General features: G+C 41.5%; 1 protein-coding gene across 1 annotated transcript in view; it reads left to right on the forward strand.

The window, feature by feature from the left end:
• The window catches only part of PRL (prolactin), a 119,386-nt gene that overhangs the window by 15,172 nt on the left and 84,228 nt on the right, over positions 1 to 19,986 (forward strand). The window contains exons 2-3 of the mRNA XM_078685797.1: positions 1,816 to 1,997; positions 6,562 to 6,669. Coding sequence (XP_078541923.1) covers positions 1,816 to 1,997; positions 6,562 to 6,669 — 290 coding nt within the window. The remainder of the gene's footprint in view (positions 1 to 1,815; positions 1,998 to 6,561; positions 6,670 to 19,986) is intronic.

A 19,986-nucleotide genomic window follows, 5' to 3' on the forward strand; every position in this document is an offset into this window, starting at 1 on the left:
GGTCGCGCGGTCAGCGGCATATTCCAGGTTGACTTGTATGGTATTTTATCAATTCAAACCTGTGGAACTGTGCGTAGAATGTTAAAATGCATTTTACATTCTGGGTTTGCATCAATAACACTTGCTAATTCTGTGCTCAAAGACACTGCCAAAAATTGCTAAAGGCTGGACCACTTTTATAGGTCGGTGTGGTGGCATAGGCCTTTTCATATGCTTAATAATTCTGCTAGAACTAGGCATTTGAGATGAGCAGATTTAGAGTGTCTGTAGTGTTGTAGAGTGGTCTATGATAAAGCAGCTGCTCTCCACCTATATTCAGGGCCCTCTCATGGTTACCTACTTCCTCTCTGCATATATATATCTCCCTGCATGACCTTATATGGAATTGTCATCATCCAGCTTTTGGTTTAGAGAAACACTTACGGTGCACAGAACAGCTACTTGACAAGAATGTTATACAGAGACAACATATATTTGTGGTACACAGGTCATTGACAGTTTGGGTGGATAACTAAGGGAACACTATAAGTAAGGAGGATGGTGAATGTGTCACAATAAAACATAAATAGAGATATTGCTTATGTAAGTGCAAACTTCATCTGTACTCCTTATGGCAGTGATACTCAAAGTACGGGCCAGGGGCCGCATGCAGCCCTTCTGACCTTCCCATGTGGTCCCTGGGGAACAGCAGCATTGGGTTGCTGTTCACTGAAATCAGCACTAACATTACAAAAATGTTAAATAAACAGAAAGCGTTTATTTAAAGGTTCATTTCAATTAAAGAAAGGAAGTAACTAGGGTGTACTGCACCCCAGGTTGTCCGGTTCCAAATTGTGCAATTCAGTTCAGCCACTAGATGTACTTGCTTGGCTTCCACTACACCCACTTAACACTTTCTCCACCCCTCTACAACACCCTGCTGGCATTAGAGCGGCCCTCTTCCACACCAAAGACCAAACCTATTGGCCCCAGGAAAATGTTTGTGTGTACCCATGCCTTAAGGTATCACATGCACACATTCTGTTGCTGTCATTCTGAGTTGTGTGATTAGTTAAGGTACTGTTGGCTTGTTGCGGCACATAACTTCTTCTGCATCTCTATAATCTGCTTTTTATTTATTCTATAACTTGGTTTTCCTTTTATTTCTCTCTATGTCAGCGCTTACTTTTGGGTGCCTTTCCCTGCTACCACACCAATTTTTGTCTATTTTATATCTGGATGTCTTCTTTGTGAACCACTGAATATATGCTAATATTGACTTTTCCGGTCAGTCCAAGTCAGAAGTTAAAATAATTCCGGCCTAGCAGTTTTATAGAACCCATAAATGTATCATGGGAGTGCTAGTTTTTGTTTGATTTAGTTGACTCAAAAGGACTCGCCAGATAATAACGAGTCCGATATTGGAATCATAGTGTCTTGGCAATGTCAGACAGACCAAACCCTGGCACTGTTTTTCTACCACTCCACTGAATCAATATTGACTCCTCATCTTCATTATCCTTAATGTGTTCCCTTGTTCTGTTGTGAAATGATAGTTCTGTATTAAACAGTACATACTCTTGTCCAATTGTCTCTACATTCAATTCCACTTGTTACATCACTGTATTGTTGTATTCTATTCATCAAAACGTGTCTTCTCATTCTTGAGAAGGCTTTGATGCAGGCAACTGTAGACATATCTCATGTTGTAAGAGTTCAAGATGGTCCACTTAAAAGTATAGACTCATTTGCAAATAACATTCAACAAAATATTCAGATCTTTTGAAAAATCACTAAATCCCTTATTTTGGTTTCTCTGTGTTTGTGCCTGAACAGGTGTGCTGCTAGTGATGACCCTGGGATCTAATATGTTTCTGACAAGGATTGGTGTCACTTCTTCACCAATTTGCCCTAACGGTGCTGTTAATTGCCAAATCTCTACAAGTGATCTCTTTGACCGTGCAGTGAAACTCTCACACTACATCCACTCCCTTTCCTCTGAAATGTTCAATGAATTTGTAAGTATTCAGCATTTTCCAATGTTGTTATTTTTGTGGGATTGACGCTATATTTTTAGAAATACCCATTAAGATATCAGAAATACAACAAAGCATTGTAAATGGATGATGTCAAAATAAATTTATACCAATTGAGGATGAGCAGGGTAGTGGGAGCAGAAGAGTGGATGAGCTTATCCCTTATGATAGACGTGACGCAAAGTTATTATTCCATGAAATAGTGGGTGCATGTATGAACAGCAACATGTAAAAAAATTAATATTAGTGCAATGCAAGATTTATTTTAGAGTAAACTTTATTAAATTGTGTTTTTGAACTGTACTACAGTAACATGGTGTTGGAATATTGAGTTTTAAAGATTGTGCTACAACAATATAGTAGAAAAATAACGATGACCAAAACAACGAGGTGGTAAGTACACATACTTTAGTAGAGATAATAGTAGCACGACATTCCTCTAATCAATATTTTGACTTAAAACTACCACCCTATAGAAAAAGTCAATCTGACTTGTGAGATCACTGCCCTAAATATGAGAGACCACTGATTCGCCTAAAAACATTTCCCAGTTTAGTTTTAAGTTACAATCTCTTCCTAATTTAGCAAATACTATAAAATATTTCCTCAAGCCTCTGGACATATATTTACTTAAAGTAAATAAGGTAGGTGTAGTAAAATGGAGCAATAAACGCCATGTCTACAATTACTCTCACTACATAAGAAATGTATCCATACATTTATTTAATGTTTTTACGGCATATGTTTTATCATGTGGACCAATCTTGGCTTCTCACTCACATATTGAGAAGCAGAAGATCCTTTTTTTCCGCATACACACACATATTCAAAGCTCAATGATGTTGCATCCACAGCACTTCAATCATGACTGATACTTCTCTGTGTCACATAGGCCCTTTGACTGCTGGAACAACCACTTTCTGCACTTCCATTTATTTTTGTCTAGCTTTAAATGTTGCTATTGGTATCAGACAACAATGTGATGCTGACCCTCCACCACTAATTCAGAATCACCTTTTTTTCATGTTCTAATAGCTTTACCTGTTCTACACAACTCATGGCTTCTGCTCTTCCCATTAAACCAAAATACACGTACGTTACACTGTACATTTGTCCATTACAATGATTTCAATTCGAGAGCACTTCTCTGCCTGCTTGTACTGCTATACAACTGAAGTAAAATAAATATGTCATGTGTATCTCAAAAAAAAAAAAAAGAAAGAAAAACCTTCAACCTAGATGTTCCCCCTGCTAAAGAAACATACCTCTGATTCAACTCTGCAAATAAAAAACATGAGTATACTATTATATACATTCCACTCTTTTTGTTTTATTACATTTTACATTTTTAAATGAAGGCAACACATTGCAAACACAATCATATTATTGGATAAGGTGCTTTATACTGTATAAGACAATTAGTGAAACTGAACTCCTGTAGTTAAGTAGAAAAGCTAATTGGTAGGATTGTCATATTTCCCTTCCTATAGAAGAAAATCCGAGGAGGGTCCAGCTTGTAGAGCAAAAAATACAGACGTTTCTAAGTCTATGCCTGAGTTGTGCAGTCCTGGGAAGCTAGAAGATCTTTCAGAAAGAAACACAAACCTTAAAGAGCCTCCATTGTCTTTAGAGAACAAACAAACTCCTATATCTAAGAAAATCCTCCGTATATAGACTAACAAGGTAGTTTGTCATAGGTCAGGTAGGTGAAGGTCACATCAACCAGATGAAAAGAGTTTCACTTCAGATAGATTTATTCCACTTGAGTAAACTTGAGTCATGCCTTAAGACCACTATGCAGTCAAACACTCAAATTTAAGGGGAACTTTTTGTTAGCCGTTTCTTCCCTTGTAGCACTCCACTCTATGAACAGGGAAATTGGCTTCAAAACACAATACAGTAGAGGCTGGGGTTTGTGGGTGTCTCACTGTGATTCAACCACGTCTCTAGTAAGGCTCTGTTCTTAGTGATACAACCTTACCTACACAGAAGCTGAGGATTGTAGGTCACAAGACAGAGAGGGATCTAGAAATGCTTAGTCCCAAAATTATACCTGGAGTTAAAGATGGATTGCCAGTCACATCAGCCCATTATCCACCAACACATTATTCCTGTGTGGCTACCACGTCAGTACCATTGTTATAATTGTTCACAGGTTTGCTACTTCTAAATGGAGGATCATTTATTGTGCTGCTGCTTCCTCCTCCCACACTTTTTGACTGCCTAGGACTTAGACTCCCCTTTGACCATATAACAGGTTTCGACCAGGCCCTCACCAGAAAAATGTACTACAGAATATCGACACCAACAATGTCATGGCACAAGAATACTGAGGGTAGAATATTGAGGGACAAAATATCCAAAGGTAAGGGCATACATGGAGGTATACATTTACTATTCCTAACTCCAAATCTATGTTCCTTGAAGATATATGTAGCTTGTAGGTACACATATGGGAAGGTATGTATAGAATATTTAGACTCGGAAAACACAGAGAGGGACCCCTTATCAACCAAAGGAATAGGGTTCTAATTACAAATAAAAAAACAAATCTTCCTTTGGTCTACCTAATACTGAACACCACTCTCATGATTGAGAGTGGTTTTCAGTATTAGGTAGACCAAAGGATGATTTGTTTTGTTATTAGAAAATGTAGACTTACTTACCTGTCAATATTTTATTTTCGATATTCTGTCCTCAATGTTGTGTCCAATTGATATTGTGGTTACGATATTTAGGAGGGCACACTTCACCAGGGTGCTATTCTCCAGTAGCTCAGGGAAAGGTGGCGTCCCCCCCCCTCTATTGAGCCCTTAGCCACCAGTGGTGCATCAGACACTTGAGGTCTTGGGGTGGGAGGGCGCATCATGGTTCAAAGACGACAATTAAGGTGTTTAATGCATTAAAAGATTCCCATGGCAGAGATTACGTACTTCTGAAATCCAACCCAGTCATTGCCCAACTAACAGACATTCCACCGTGCCCAAGTTGGAAAACACTTAGTAGAACTCCATGATATCACACTGATTATGCCTAGCTCTGGCTGAGTTTACATTATAGCTCCCTCTAAATATATCCAGAAAATCCACAAAAAATAGCATGACTAGAAATACACACACACACACAAATATTTGTATATATCATTGAAAGTGCATAGGTCCTTAGATCCCATGTTCAGCTCATTGCGTGATCCTTACACACTGATGACAACAATTGGGTTGATGAGCCATCCTAAACATACATAGCATCTCCTCCACGTCATTCCACTCAAACATGTCAACAATTGACTTTCTATAACCATACTTTTTTTCCCTACCAACCCATTTTCCCTCAGTTTGTACAGCACTTTGCCCCTATGCCCAATTGCATGCATGAGGAGATGCTCACTAATTCTCCCTTGAACCTAACAGGATTCGGCAGAATCGTTCTGTTTCCTCTGTCAGCATCTCCTATGATGAACCTTGAATGAAATAAAAATGAGTGTTTCACTAGAGCCAGGCCTTATGAGTGACTGGTCACAGGGGCTTCAAGTGTATTAGGAAGAGAAGAAACGTGATCCATCACCAGCGGATTCACAATGTGGTGAATTAGCATTTGTAGTATTGGGTAAATAGTTCTGAAATCAATAGTGTGCTCATAAGTATTCTGTGATGCAAGTGCTGCTGAAACTACAATTTTCCAGACTTACCTTTCTCTAAAAAAAAAAAACGACTTGTGGACTGACGAAAGGCCAATGTTTTTCAAAGGTGATTTAAAAATAGGCCAGCTATAAATGCAACGTCTTTCTAGTGACTAAAATTTTCCATAAGATTATTGGGGAAAAAGGCCTAAAAATGTATATAAGCGCTTCGACGCCTCGTCAGGGGTAGTAAGCGCTATATAAATGCAATTACAATACAATACAATAAGGTGCAGGCGCTGTGAAAGATATTTGCAGCTTAAACTTGCGGCCTCTCTCGTTTCCAGCACCTGCCAAACACCTTAAAAACACTAATCATGTGTAATCTTTTTAATATAATAGTTATGTACTCAGGAACACAGGATTGTTTGGTCCAGGTCTAAGTAAAGCAAGACAGGAAGTTCAGCAATGCCAGGAACAAATACGCTGTTGAAGGTCTACTCATTGCTGCTGCAGGAGCCCCTTTGCTCCATAATGTTGGATGGTCCCTTTACAAGCTAAATTCATATTCCCCCAGCTTCCTGTCATGATTAATGAACAGGCAGTGACCCCAAACACCCCTTCTGTACAAACGTAGGAGGTCAAAAGTCACATACATTATGTTGTCCGCGGGTGACATAATTATGCAAGATTTATGTGATGCAGCCCAGGCAAATGATGAAGTGCATGTAAACACGTTCAGCGACATATTGGAACAACTAGCAAAATGACAGATGTTGACAGCCAGGGCACTCGCCATCTGCACTGTTTCTCAATCAGAAGGACCCATAGAGGTATCCATGATGGGCCCAGTCAGGTTCAAAGCCGCCATTTTAATGACAACATCTCTGGCGCTTTTTGTTGATGGATCTGCTTGTCTATCTCTAGGACGAACAGTACGCCCAAGGCCGGGGGTTCATAATGAAGTCCATCGATACCTGCCACACTTCCTCGCTCAACACTCCGGAAGACAAGGAGCAGGCCCAGCAGATTCATGTGAGTCGCGCGCCCTCCTGCTGCGCTCCTACTTGGCCCATGGGCTTGTAAACTGGCGAAGAGCGTGAAACTAAAGTGAAAAGGAAGGAGAGGGGAAGAATGAAGGCGAGAGGAAACATGAGGGAAAAATGGAAGGGAGAAAAGCCGAGGAGGAGAAGATGTGAGTGAAGGAGAAAGGGGAAGTTGGAATGGTTAAGTGAGTGTAGCCTGTTGAGGTAAGAATAAACTGAGAGATATTAAGATGAGGCAAATGAAGGTTGAATGAGGGGAAAAAAAGAACAGAGATAGAGAAAAGCAGAGGGAGACAGGGTGGGATTAGGAGAGATAGAGGATGAAAGGAAGAAAGCGGAAAACTTCAATAAATCTAGAGAATATGAAGGTAGGAGGGATTACTAAAAAGAGAAAGAGAGGCATGGGCAGAGGAAGATTCAGCCGGAAAAAGCCGAAATTGCCGAAACAAGTACAGAAAGGAGAACAGCTAGAGTGACAAAAGGAATCGACTGGAATGTTATGATTAAAGAGAACAAGTGAGTAAAATAAGATCGGGCAAGAGTTTGAGAACTACCAGAAAGAAGGTAGGATTTTGAACAAGAAGGCATGTATTTTGTTAAGGAGGGAAATTAAATTGTGTGCGAAAATGGTGGAAGAAAGGAAGGTGAAGAAAATGCAAATGAGGAAAAGAGAAAACGCGGGGAAGACTGAGGACGAAAAATCTGCAGTAAGAAGGAACAAGAGAAATCTGTGTAGTGAAAGACACAAAGAAGGAATGAAGGTAATGATCAGGAAGAAACAGGTGAGCAGAGACAGTACAAGCACAGAAAGAGGGATGAAACAATGAAGGAACGACTTGAAGAAAAGGTAATAGCGGGAATAAAAAGGCAAAGGGAATACAAATAGGACTGACTATTAGAGGACGAGAAATAGATGAAGAGAAGGCCATACACATTAAAGGTAGAATCAAGGAGGAAGAAAGGTAGAGCTGTGGGAATAAGTGAGAATAGCTGAAGCCATACTGATATACTGGTATGCGTGGAAAATGTAAGATTAAGATAGGATGAAGAAAAGAGATGGTGGGCAACAAAGGCTTAGGTAGAGAAAATATGAGTAAGGATGAATGAAGGCATGAGATAGAGGGAACAAAAGAAGAAAAAGAGAAGAGGATGTAAATTAGAGTGACTATTGAAAATGTGATTGAGAGAAAGAAAGGCAAGGCAAGAAAGGAGAGCTGCCTCATTATTAGGTATCGAATACTTTTCAGTTGCATTCTTTTTCAATATATAGGGCCTGATTCAGGAAGATTTTGCTATGAGTAGATGCGCCTGAATATTGCAGTACTTCTGCTGTACTAAATAATTCCACGACTACTACTGGTTTGCATCTTTAATTTATGTGTAAGCCAATAGTGGTCTAAGATTATGTCATAGAAAATCTCCGTGTAGTTAGCCAATAGTTTTGATATCTTTTATAAACAAAAGTGTAATGTGCATGAACATTAAAGGCTGTCTGCTGCTTGTATTTTTTGAGAGGTTGTATACTGACTATTTTTTGTAGCAGAGCTGTTGGTAAATGCAACAACACACTTTAACGGTGTGCTATTTTTTAATTACTTAATTGAAGTTCATTTATTACAATCGATGAACGAATCCAAGCAGACTGCTTAGAGAGAGGGCCACTGCACACCAGACACAAACGTTCCTGCTCACAAAACCCCATGAATAATAAATATAACGGTATGCCTCCCAGCCTTCGGAAGAGGCATTACAGTGTTATTGCCTTTCATTTCGCTCTTTCTTTCCACACTTGAAAAACTCTACACTCACACTTTCTAATTAATTCCCCTGGGCAGGCGGCACACTGTTTTCCGGAGCTGTGGCCTCCAGATTAAGGTCTAACACCTTTAAAAATACTCCTCCTCGCCTCAGAGTCTCCCCCGATCGAGCTATTCACTCAGGAACGGCGCTATGGGCATTGACGCAACGCCCAATTAAGCTAACGTCCCTTGTTGTGAGACAACCTAACTGTCGCGCGGGGAAGTAGTTCGGTTGACCAGTGTATTTATTGCATTGTTTGTGTAATGTTTGAGGAGAAACTATGCCTTTTTTTTAAATCATTGTTGCGGTGTAGATGTCGTTATGTATACATGCAACGCAAAGATATGCACTCACTGAGAAAGAAGACAGTCATTTTTTTGCTTTTTTATTAATCATTCCGCCTAAATGGATTTTTTTTCTCAGTGAATGTAGTATGCATTCATGCCAGAATTTTCTAAAAACTAGGCAGCGCAGAGCTCCTTGAAAATACCGAAGTGTAAAGGCAAGAACCAATGATGCCATTAACGACGGTATTAATTAGCTTTGGTCCCTGCCCTAATACACTTTTTCTTAAAATTGATTAGATTACTAATTTTTCCAAATAGCAATCTTCACAGAAGGAAATCTTTTCGATGCAACATATAGGTTTATATGCTCAAATCACATAGTTGAAACAATATGCATATTATAAAAAGGTAAGGACATCAAACATTTCATTAAGAAAAATTACTCTGCTAAATAGATCTAAAAGCAATGACAACTGATCACAACCAACACCTAATATTACCTAAAAGTCCTCACTGAATGCTTCAATGTATCCTATGAAAAAGAGTCAAACATGTTTAACTTTGAATATACTAATGGGAATGCCAACACCACCAGTGAAGAAATTCTGAACTAACAGGGGACTTCCCTAAAACTTTACAGTAGTCTCATTAAGTTAATGGCCACTCCAGGGACTCAAAATACAACTTTGTGACTTCAGTAATCCAAAGTCTGTCACTAAGGGATGTGCTGAAAGTTGGAAAACTCCACAAAGTTCTATAATGATCATTATGTAAGAGCACAGGCAGCGTTTTAGTCACCTAGAAACATAATATAAGATTTTACACAGTTGCTAAGCGCTGTAAATAACGAATGATTGGGCATATTACCAACGGACGGCGATCAATATCGCAAGCGCACTTAAGGCGCTTTTATTTATCGCCGTCTATCCCTGGGTGTTATCGCTGAGATAGCGCGTTATTAACGATACCTATCACCAGGGCGATAATATTTCCAACGATAGCGGCATTGTGAGGGGAATATCGCTGGAAATCCAGCGATACTACCACAGAGATGGCGTAAACCTTGTAAATAGGCAAAGGTGCCCTCGGCCGCATGATCCCCCTGTCATAGGACAAAGAGGGTTAGTCAGTATTTTACCAGACGTTAGTTTTGGGAGAAAAGCACAGGTAGCGCGTTTTTTAAAATCGCTAACCTATTTGTGGGTCGCATTGTAAATATCGCGATGTACTCATGGCAATAATTTCTATTTAAATCAGTGACGATACGCCCAGTGACGCCCACTTTGCATCTCATTAGAGATGCAAAGCGAGGCATCGGGAAAAAGGCTGCGAACATGCGCTAATGCATGTTAGCACTGCCTTGTAAATAGAGCAAACAAATTATCTCCGCTTTTTTGGCTTTTAAAGCCAAAAAAGCGGAGGTGAGGCCCTTGATAATATACCCTGATATTATTAAGCAAAGATTGACCCTCAAATTATGGACCTCTGAATAATGGAAGGCTGAGTTTGTCTTGGTGTCATCGCACCCCACCTGCGGGACATCATCAACACCTCCTTCGACACCGCCACCTTCCCTGAGAGCTGGAAGCACGCCAAACTGAGCGCTCTACTAAAGAAACCAACGGCGGACCCCACCGAACTCAAGAACTACCGCCCCATCTCGCTCCTCCCGTTTCCAGCCAAAGTCATCGAGAAGACCGTCAACAAGCAACTGGCAGCCTTCCTCGAGGCGACTGGATCCCTCGACCCATCTCAGTCAGGCTTCCGGGCCAACCACAGCACCGAGACCGCCCTCATCGCTGCCACTGACGACATCCGAACCCTGCTGGACAACGGAGAAACAGCGGCCCTCATCCTCCTGGACCTCTCCTCGGCATTCAACACTGTCTGCCACCGCACCCTAGTACAGCGCCTCGGCAACGTCGGAATCAAGGAGAAGGCACTGGAATGGATCATCTCCTTCCTCGCCGGAAGGACACAGAGAGTCCGCCTGCCCCCGTTCAGATCAGAAGCCACGGAAGTCATCTGCGGCGTCCCTCAGGGCTCCTCGCTCAGCCCCACCCTCTTCAATGTCTACATGTGCCCCCTTGCGGCCATCGCACGCCAACACAACCTGAACATCATCTCCTACGCCGATGACACCCAGCTGATCCTCTCCCTGACCAACGACCCCGCCGCCGCCAGAGCCAACCTACACGAAGGGATGAAAGACGTGGCCGAGTGGATGACGACCAGCCGCCTGAAACTGAACACAGACAAGACGGAAGTCCTCATCCTGGGCTCCTCACCCTCCGCCTGGGATGACTCCTGGTGGCCCCCCGCCCTGGGCAACACACCCAAACCGACAGACCACGCACGCAACCTGGGCTTCATCCTGGACTCCTCCCTCTCCATGACCAGACAAGTCAACGCCGTCTCCTCGTCCTGTTTCAACATCCTGCGCATGCTACGTAAGATCTTCCGGTGGATCCCCACCGTGACCAGGAAGACGGTCACCCAGGCCCTCGTCACCAGCCGTCTGGACTACGGCAATGCCCTCTACGCCGGAACCACCGCCAAGCTCCAGAAGAGACTCCAGCGTATCCAGAACGGCTCGGCGAGACTCATCCTCAACGTCCCCAGACGAAGCCACATCTCCAGACACCTGAGAGACCTGCACTGGCTCCCGATCAACAAAAGAATAACCTTCCGGCTCCTCACCCACGCACACAAAGCCCTACACAACCAAGGTCCGACTTACCTCAACAGCCGCCTCAACTTCTACGCTCCCAAACGCCACCTCCGCTCGGCCAGTCGCGCCCTCGCCGCCGTCCCCCGCATCCGAAGAGCGACAACAGGAGGAAGGTCCTTCTCCCACCTGGCCGCCAAGACTTGGAACTCCCTCCCTCCCGACCTACGCCTGACCCAAGACCACCTCTCCTTCAGGAAGAAGCTCAAGACCTGGCTGTTCGAGCAGTAGCGGAACCCCCCCCCCCCCCCCCCCCCCCCCCAGCGCCTTGAGACCCTCCGGGTGAGTAGTGCGCGTTATAAATGCCTATGATTGATTGATTGATTGGTGGTGTTCAAGCTCGTCACCTTCTGATCACTGGATTCGTCAGTGGTGAGCGTTCATCTCACTGAGCCATCTTGCCCTCTAACTAGTGTGTTATGATTTGTCTTTGATCATCTGGGACAGTGGTAGTTCCTACCTGCCACCTTTCCTCCATTTAACACTGATATTATGATAAAATGACCATCATGAAAGCATTTATAGGACACTGGAAAGAATGTCATGGGAAAGTGTCAGTGGTTCTCATTTCCAGTTTAAGAGCTTGTTTCAACGTTCTCACATAGTAACAATCAAACAAAGGTCAAACAGATTGGTCAAGAAGGCGAACCAATGATGCAGAGAAAAAACGCTTACTACATGGTCTGTAACTTTTGCGTTATGGTACAACTTAGTAGACTATGAAACTAGGTGCTTTATCCCACCACCTCTCCCCCAGGGAGTAATTTAATGTGTCATTGGTTCCAGTCGAGTTTTGCTACTATTCACATACTACCAGAGACACATACTACTATAGATTAGCCTGATTTTAAGTAATCATAATTGCGAAAAAACAGGAGCAGAGGAATATGTTCAGAGAGTGATTTTAGAAAAGCACTCAATTTGATTGCATTGACAAGCCAGGACTAAAATCCATGTCTTCTAGCTCCATAGTTTTCAGCTTGCTCACTGCACACTTGAGGCAGGGTTGGTTCCAATAGTGATGCCTTTGGGCTGCCTTCCTCAGGTAAATGACTCTATGTCGGGAGTGCATGTCCGGTTTTTTAAGTCGAGCCTGGGCAGCACATGCACTGCTCTGCAAGGCATTCTGTATTCAGGTACGGACTTGAAGCTCCACCCACTCTCCGCCCACTCTACCCCCATATTTCCCATTGGATTGTGTCATTGTCCACTGTAAACTGTGGCTGTTCATTGGTGAAAAGGCTTGCAAGTCCCCCCTCAGTACCGCCTTGTCTCATTTTGTAACCTCCACTTGCCACACCCCCTATTTATTGTGTTGTTACTCGATGGACTTTAATTACAGCCTCGAGCACTATTTTCTCAAATATCTTTATCTTGCATGCTGTTGCAGGCAGGACACGCTCACTCCGGATGTATGTTGTTACATCGCATGCTATTACAACGCATGCCTTTACGACGCAGGTTTTAGAACGCAAGTCGTTACAACGACTTGCTGTGGGGGTGCTGGATAGTGACTAGTTTAATTTACTATTCCAACTCCAGTCCCCGTGGATAGTAGGGAAGGTGTTGGATAGTAAATTAAAACTATTCCCTATCCTAGAGCGCCCCCCAGCGCAAGTCGTTGTAAAAGTTGCGTTGTAATGGTAGCGTCGTAAAGGCACTTTATTGTAAAACGCTGTTCCCCGCTCACTCCTAATGCTTTTTAAAAAAAATGTATAGCACGGGTGCTGACATTTGCAATGAAATAGGTCTCACATTTGCAAGAGTTTAAGCTATTGACATTGTAAATGACAATGCTTTTTATTTATCTGTTTTAAAACCAACACATAAATAAAAGGAATTGTCATTTACAATGCAAATAGCTCAAACTCTCGTAAATACGAGACCTATTGCATTGCAAATGCTTGTTAAGACAGTGCTGTCTTCCAGTATCTTTTTACAATGAGGTAAAGCAAGGAATAGATGTCAAGTCTCCTAGCCTAGAGCAATCTGTAAAGTCTACCCACCAGGCTGCATCTGACAGGTTGGAGTGTGTTGGAGTGTGGCCCCGCAGGACATTTCTCGGTCTTCTTGCAGGATCAGTCATTGGTCCTTTTATCAATCAATTTCACTGCTTCCATTAAGGGAATAAAAAAGCAGAAGGGGATAACAAGACTTTTCTCTGATTCATGGGGCAGTAGATCCTTACAGGGCAGCCTCAATGGGGAAACTGTTGTTAAGAATCGGTGTCCAAAACTATTTAAATGACGACTGGATAACCACGGCACTGTCTTATTTTGCCTTCCTGTATATAAAGATTGAAAATACCAAATACCACAGTGTCCAAATGTGAGAAAATTGTGTAGCTTCATATTTACTTAATGTTGCAGGCCATGCTCATTTTAATGTGATGCTAAAGTGTTGTACCATGGCACAAAGGCAAGTGAGAGGTGTCTTGCAAATAATTTGCAGTGGAGACAGACATTTCCTGTACATATTTTTACACATCTACAGCTACCCAAGGGTAAATTGCATACAATGCACAATTTCACAAAAATTACACACTAGGGCCTGATTCACAAAGGTAAACTTACACACTTGCTTTTACTAGTATTATCTAACTAGAAGTATCTTTACGACAGCAGAGTCTCTGCACATTAAAAGATAGGACGTAGTAAATAATCATAAACTTACACAAAAGTGTAAATTTACATTTTTGAATCAGGCATTCAGTGTAGAACTATCATGTTATAATCAGCTTGCTAATTGTTAAGGTTGGGTTTCATTTGGTACTATAATTCTGTTTAAAGCCCGATCTAGCTACTTTAGTTGATCTGTTTTTATGTTTAATTCTAAGGATGTTTTTGGTGTAGCTACCCAATTATGGCCAGTTTCACATATTGTGCTACATATATTGCTCTTATTTGGGTTTTCACAATACGAGATGGAGTACTTTTTTCAGTGCAACACCCTCGTTAACCTTTGCTAAAAAAATCCTTGTGCAAGAGAACGTTGATTGACACTGCCATCTGCTCCGCTATGTGTCATTATAGCACTGTTTTCTTTTGTGTGACCGTCATGCTAAAGTTCACTTAATCTGAGCCGGGGTGTAAGAAATATGATATTACCTCATTTAGTGAAAAATCATTATCTTGAAATGTGTTTGTTTTAAATTTTCTTGTCAAATTTCTGTGACAAATTCAATTAAAAAAGGATCAAGGTAATTTCAATTCTACTGTGCACTGTTGTTAAATGGAACACAAAGAAGTATATATGTAGGATAAAATAACTATTGCCCTACATCATAAGGATATTGAAGTCACCGAGGAGTTCCATGACCATATGGAGGAATAACGTTATGGAATTCTGAGGAGGCTTACAAGATTCTTATCGTGTACAGCAGGTGGTACTTTATTCCTTATAATACATGGTCACACCATCACCTTGCTCACAGACCACGTAAACCTTTGGTGTGTAGCTCTTTCATATAAAACAGTAAGCATGTTTACAAACATAAAGAATAAAAATAGAAATTCTAGAGCAAAATTAAAAAGATCAAAAAAGCTGTCAGAAATTTGTTGAAGAAAGATTTCAGTAGTAGTTTAATACAAGTTAGTTGTGTTAAAGAAAGATTCTAGCTTTTCTCAAAGAGAGCAAAAATTAAACATGTTTCTTCTTGTTAATGTACAGCTAGAAAAAACAACAAAAAAAGAAAAGCGATTTTTCGGTTTCCGTCTTCCGTTCTTCAAACATCTGCTTTAATTATGCTTCGTGTCCTGACCTGCCTTGTCCTCTTTGCTGATGGCTCTATCTGCAGGCATTGTGATGTTAAAACCCAACTGTAATAACTGGTTACAGTTGTGTTCTGATGTCAATCAATCAATCAATCAGGGGTTTATAAAGCGCGGTACTCACCCATGAGGGTCTCAAGGCGCTGGGGAAGGGGGGGGGGCTCCGGATTAGTCGAAGATCCAGGTCGTGAGGTTCTTCCTGAAGGTGTGAAGGGTTTCTGAGCATCTGATGTTGATGGGGAGCTTGTTCCAGGTCTTGGCTGCAATATAGGAGAAAGCTCTGCCACCTATTCTGTTCCTGTGGATGCGGGGGACCTCTGTCAGGGCGAGGTCGCCAGAGCGGAGGTTCCTCTTGGGTACTTGGAAGGAGAGTCTATCATTGAGGTATTTGGGTCCGATGTTGTTGAGGGCTTTGTAGGCGTGGGTGAGGAGTTTGAAGGTGACCCTCTTCTCAACCGGGAGCCAGTGGAGGTCTCGAAGGTGTTAGGTCATGTGCTTGTGGCATGGGGTCCCGAGGACGAGTCTGGCTGTGGCATTTTGGATGGTCTGGAGTCTGTGTAGGAGAGATCTGTAATTTAATTTCTTTATATTCTGCAACTTGGTGGGTTTTTATACAGTGATTGCAGAATACCATGTATTAGAAAAACGCTTAGTGCACAATTGCATAGTATGCAATAAAAATCAAACTCTGCTTGGAAATTTGGATATTAATGAATATGCACCCTATAAAAGGGTTTAGAATTAGGGCACTGTAAATAGAAGGAAAGCCTGAATGTTCCATAACAGAAGTATTAAGAGATGTATGTGTGTGAGGGCAGTGAGGTCTAGGTAGGTAAACTCTTTCCATTTGTTTGCAGTTCATTCAGTGTCTTTGAATTAGCATTCGTAGAACTAATATGATCAGATGCAATTTTTAATGCGATTTTAGGCTGATGATCGCGGACATGAACATCAACAATATTTTCACTTCTGACTAAATTATGACAACATTTTGTCTCCGTTCCACAGTATCCGACAATCGAATTGGCCATAATGTTCAAATCCATTGTTGTGTTTTCATTTAAATGCCTTGACATGCCCACAGTCTGCTTGAATGAATTGTTTAACTTTCTCATCAAAAATCTCCTTGATCCTCTTGGTTGATGTAACTCCTAGAGTATTTTATTTTTTGAGGGGTTCCTAATTTCATCCCTTCTTTATTATAGCAGTTTACTGACCAGATTGTTTTGTTCTCTCCGCATATTCTGGTAAATGTTATCTATGAAATGTTTTTCTGTTGTATGGTGAAGCTCTTGTTTATGATAGTTGCTTCAGTGGTTGCTATTCAACAGATTTCCTTCACGAATGATCAATGAAAGGCTAAGGGTTACTGTTGGATCTAGACTGTTTGCTGGATTGTTCCCATTGTGTTGATGTGCGTTGATGGTCCAGAGTATCAGGCACCATATAGCACAATACTTCTAGTTCTTACCTGGCAGTGCCCCAAAATATGAGATGGTATTATTGAACTATGTGTGTTGATGAAGCTCCTTACCCAATCAGTAGCTACTTCTGCTTTCTTTCTGACAGTTCCTATTTTGTTTGCAAGACAGAAAGGGTGTTATTTAAAGTATAGTGGATGGTTGTGTGATGGAACAAAGCATTCCTCAACAACGCATGGCTGAACCACACAGTCTCAATCAGGACTGCGTCTTTACCATGCATGCTTTCACCACGTATGCCTGTACCATGCAATTTTGTGGTGAAGACATGATTGGTAAAGGGACATGTGTTGTAAAGATCATACCCTGCCCGAGCCCTCAATATCGGCCATCATGCAGTGTATTCTACCTGCCCTAGCCCTATAAACTATCCCAATCCCCTAGTTGATGGGAAAAGCCTCTTGTACTTCGTTTTGTCCTTGGAGCTTTAACATGAGGTCAGACTTATGACCTTTGAAGTCTGAGTCTTTGTCCTTGTAACAAGACAGAGCAGGTCCAGTCTTTTCAGTGCACTTCTCAGGTTGTGGAAAGCAGATTCAATCCGCTTCAGCTCTTCCTTAGGTCCACAAGTGTTCTGAAGTGGGTGCCTGGACATGACACATTTATGCCTGGCACACGGTAGTGTGTGTGAATGACTGCTGGGCATGCCCTAATCATTAGGGCAAAAGTTACTGGGTCCAACCCTACCCACTTTGGGTATTTCGAGTATGGTGGAAGTATTCGCCCACTCTAAACTTGTGCTTGGAGGCCTGTAGGTGTGTGTGTGGGGAGTTTAGAATGCCAATCCTGGTGTCCTTCCACTTCTAGCACTAAAATCAAGTTTGGGGCAGTCACTTTACTAACAAGGAACAACTGTGTGAGAGGGTCTATAGGGGAAACAAAATTAAAGACCTACAAAGTATCCTATCCCCAATCTAACTGTTAACAAAAACACAAGGGATACTGGAGGTCTACAATGGGCTCAATATTCTATGCCAATTCCAAAGTGGTGCATGTATGAACAGTTGTCTGAACAAAGAAGAGATAGAGTGTGAGAACAAGACAAAAATAATCCCATCAGCCCACCACTTGGCGGAAACTCGTCATCTGGGATTTTATGTACAAGAACTGGTATCTGTTAGGTCTCTCACCTGATGATATTGTGAGGAGCCCTAGAAACAGATCCTCCAGTGACGGAAAAGATGTATATATGACATGGCTGGATGGGAGAGGTTGCAGTGAAAGAAAGTGTGAAAGAAAGAAAAAAAGTGAGTTAAAATTACCTAGTGTGATGCCAAAGCAACGTACTTTATTAGGGGGGTCATCACAGAGGTAATATTAAAAGCAACAGTATGTGGATAGTATTAAACAAATATTACTATCAATCAAATGGATCTGGTCGACATGTTTCAGCCTGTAAAGGCTTTCTTCAGGACCTATGATGTAAAGTACTACTGCAACAAATACTATACAAGTTATCTATCACTTGTCAAAAAAAACACCAACTATGTGGATGCCTACCGTATACCACGTAGTAGGTCAGTGGATTCTCACCTGTGTGAAAAATTGAAACAACAGACACGAGACATTATTTATTTATTTATTTTAAGGTTTTATAGAGCGCGTAGTAACCCTAGAGCATCCCAGCGCTAGAACCAGAACTCAGGAGAGGTCAGAATCGAAGGGGGGGGATTTAAGGAAAGAGAAAGGTTTTCAAGGCCTTCCTGAATTGGAGAAGATTAGGTTCAGTTCTCAGTCTCCGAGGAAGGTTGTTCCAGTGTTTGGCCGTGTGGACCGAGAAGCGGCGTCCTCCGGACCGGGCCTTTTTGACTCTGGGAACAGTGATGAAGTTCTCTCCACCTGAGCGGAGGACCCTACTCGCATTGTAAGGGATGATGAAATCCTTGAGGATGGGTGGGCCTTTGTCATGGAGGGTCTTATGGGCCAGACAGAGGGCCTTGAAAGGGTATGTTACACCTACAACGCAACTTTTACGTAGCATTTCGTTACAACGCAGATTTTACAACGCGGGATCCATTACATCGTATGTCATTACAATGCATGGCATTACATCGCAGATGCTATTACAACGCATACTATTACATCGTAAGTATTGGTAAGTATTTAATTTTTTTTTATTTCATTTAATATTATTTAATTGATTTAATTATTATTAATTATAAAAAAAATATTTATTTTTGTTTTTAAATATTATAAATTAAATATATTAATTTAAGTGATTTTTTAAATAAGTATGAGTATAGGAGTATATGTTTTGGGGTACTGAGGTATATGTTTTGGGGTGTTTGGGTATTTATAGGTTTTAGGGCAGGGTTTGGGTTTTGGGGTACAGGGATGTTTTTAAGTTTTAGGGTAGGGTTTGGGTTTTGGGGTACAGGGGTGTTTTTAGGTTTTAGGGTAGGTTTTGGGTTTTGGGGTACAGGGGTGTTTTTAGGTTTTAGGGCAGGGTTTGGGTTTTGGGATACAGGGGTGTTTTTAGGTTTTAGGGCAGGGTTTGGGTTTTGGGGTACAGGGGTGTTTTTAGGTTTTAGGGCAGGGTTTGGGTTTTGGGGTACAGGGGTGCTTTTAGGTTTTAGGGCAGGGTTTGGGTTTTGAGGTACAGGGGTGTTTTTAGGTTTTAGGGTAGGGTTTGGGTTTTGGGGTACAGGGGTGTGTTTAGGTTTTAGGGCAGGGTTTGGGTTTTGGGGTACAGGGGTGTTTTTAGGTTTTAGGGCAGGGTTTGGGTTTTGGGGTACAGGGGTGTTTTTAGGTTTTAGGGCAGGGTTTGGGTTTTGGGGTACAGGGGTGTTTTTAGGTTTTAGGGTAGGGTTTGGGTTTTGGGGTACAGGGGTGTTTTTAGGTTTTAGGGCAGGGTTTGGGTTTTGGGGTACAGGGGTGTTTTTAGGTTTTAGGGCAGGGTTTGGGTTTTGGGGTACAAGGGTGTTTTTAGGTTTTAGGGCAGGATTTGGGTTTTGGGGTACAGGGGTGTTTTTAGGTTTTAGGGTAGGGTTTGGGGTTTGGGGTACAGGGGTGTTTTTAGGTTTTAGGGCAGGGTTTGGGTTTAGGGATAATTAAATTATATTTACCAGTTTAAAATTAATTGAAATATATTTAATAAATTAAATTAATTATTTTACATTAATAACATTTTTTATTAAATTAATTAAATTAAATAAATTAATATTATTAATTTAATTTAATTTCATTATAAAAAATATGTACATTAAACTAATTACTTTTTTTAATTAAATTAAATTAATT

This window comes from Lissotriton helveticus, chromosome 4_1 (genome assembly GCF_964261635.1).
Source record: "Lissotriton helveticus chromosome 4_1, aLisHel1.1, whole genome shotgun sequence".
Lineage (NCBI taxonomy): Eukaryota > Metazoa > Chordata > Amphibia > Caudata > Salamandridae > Lissotriton > Lissotriton helveticus.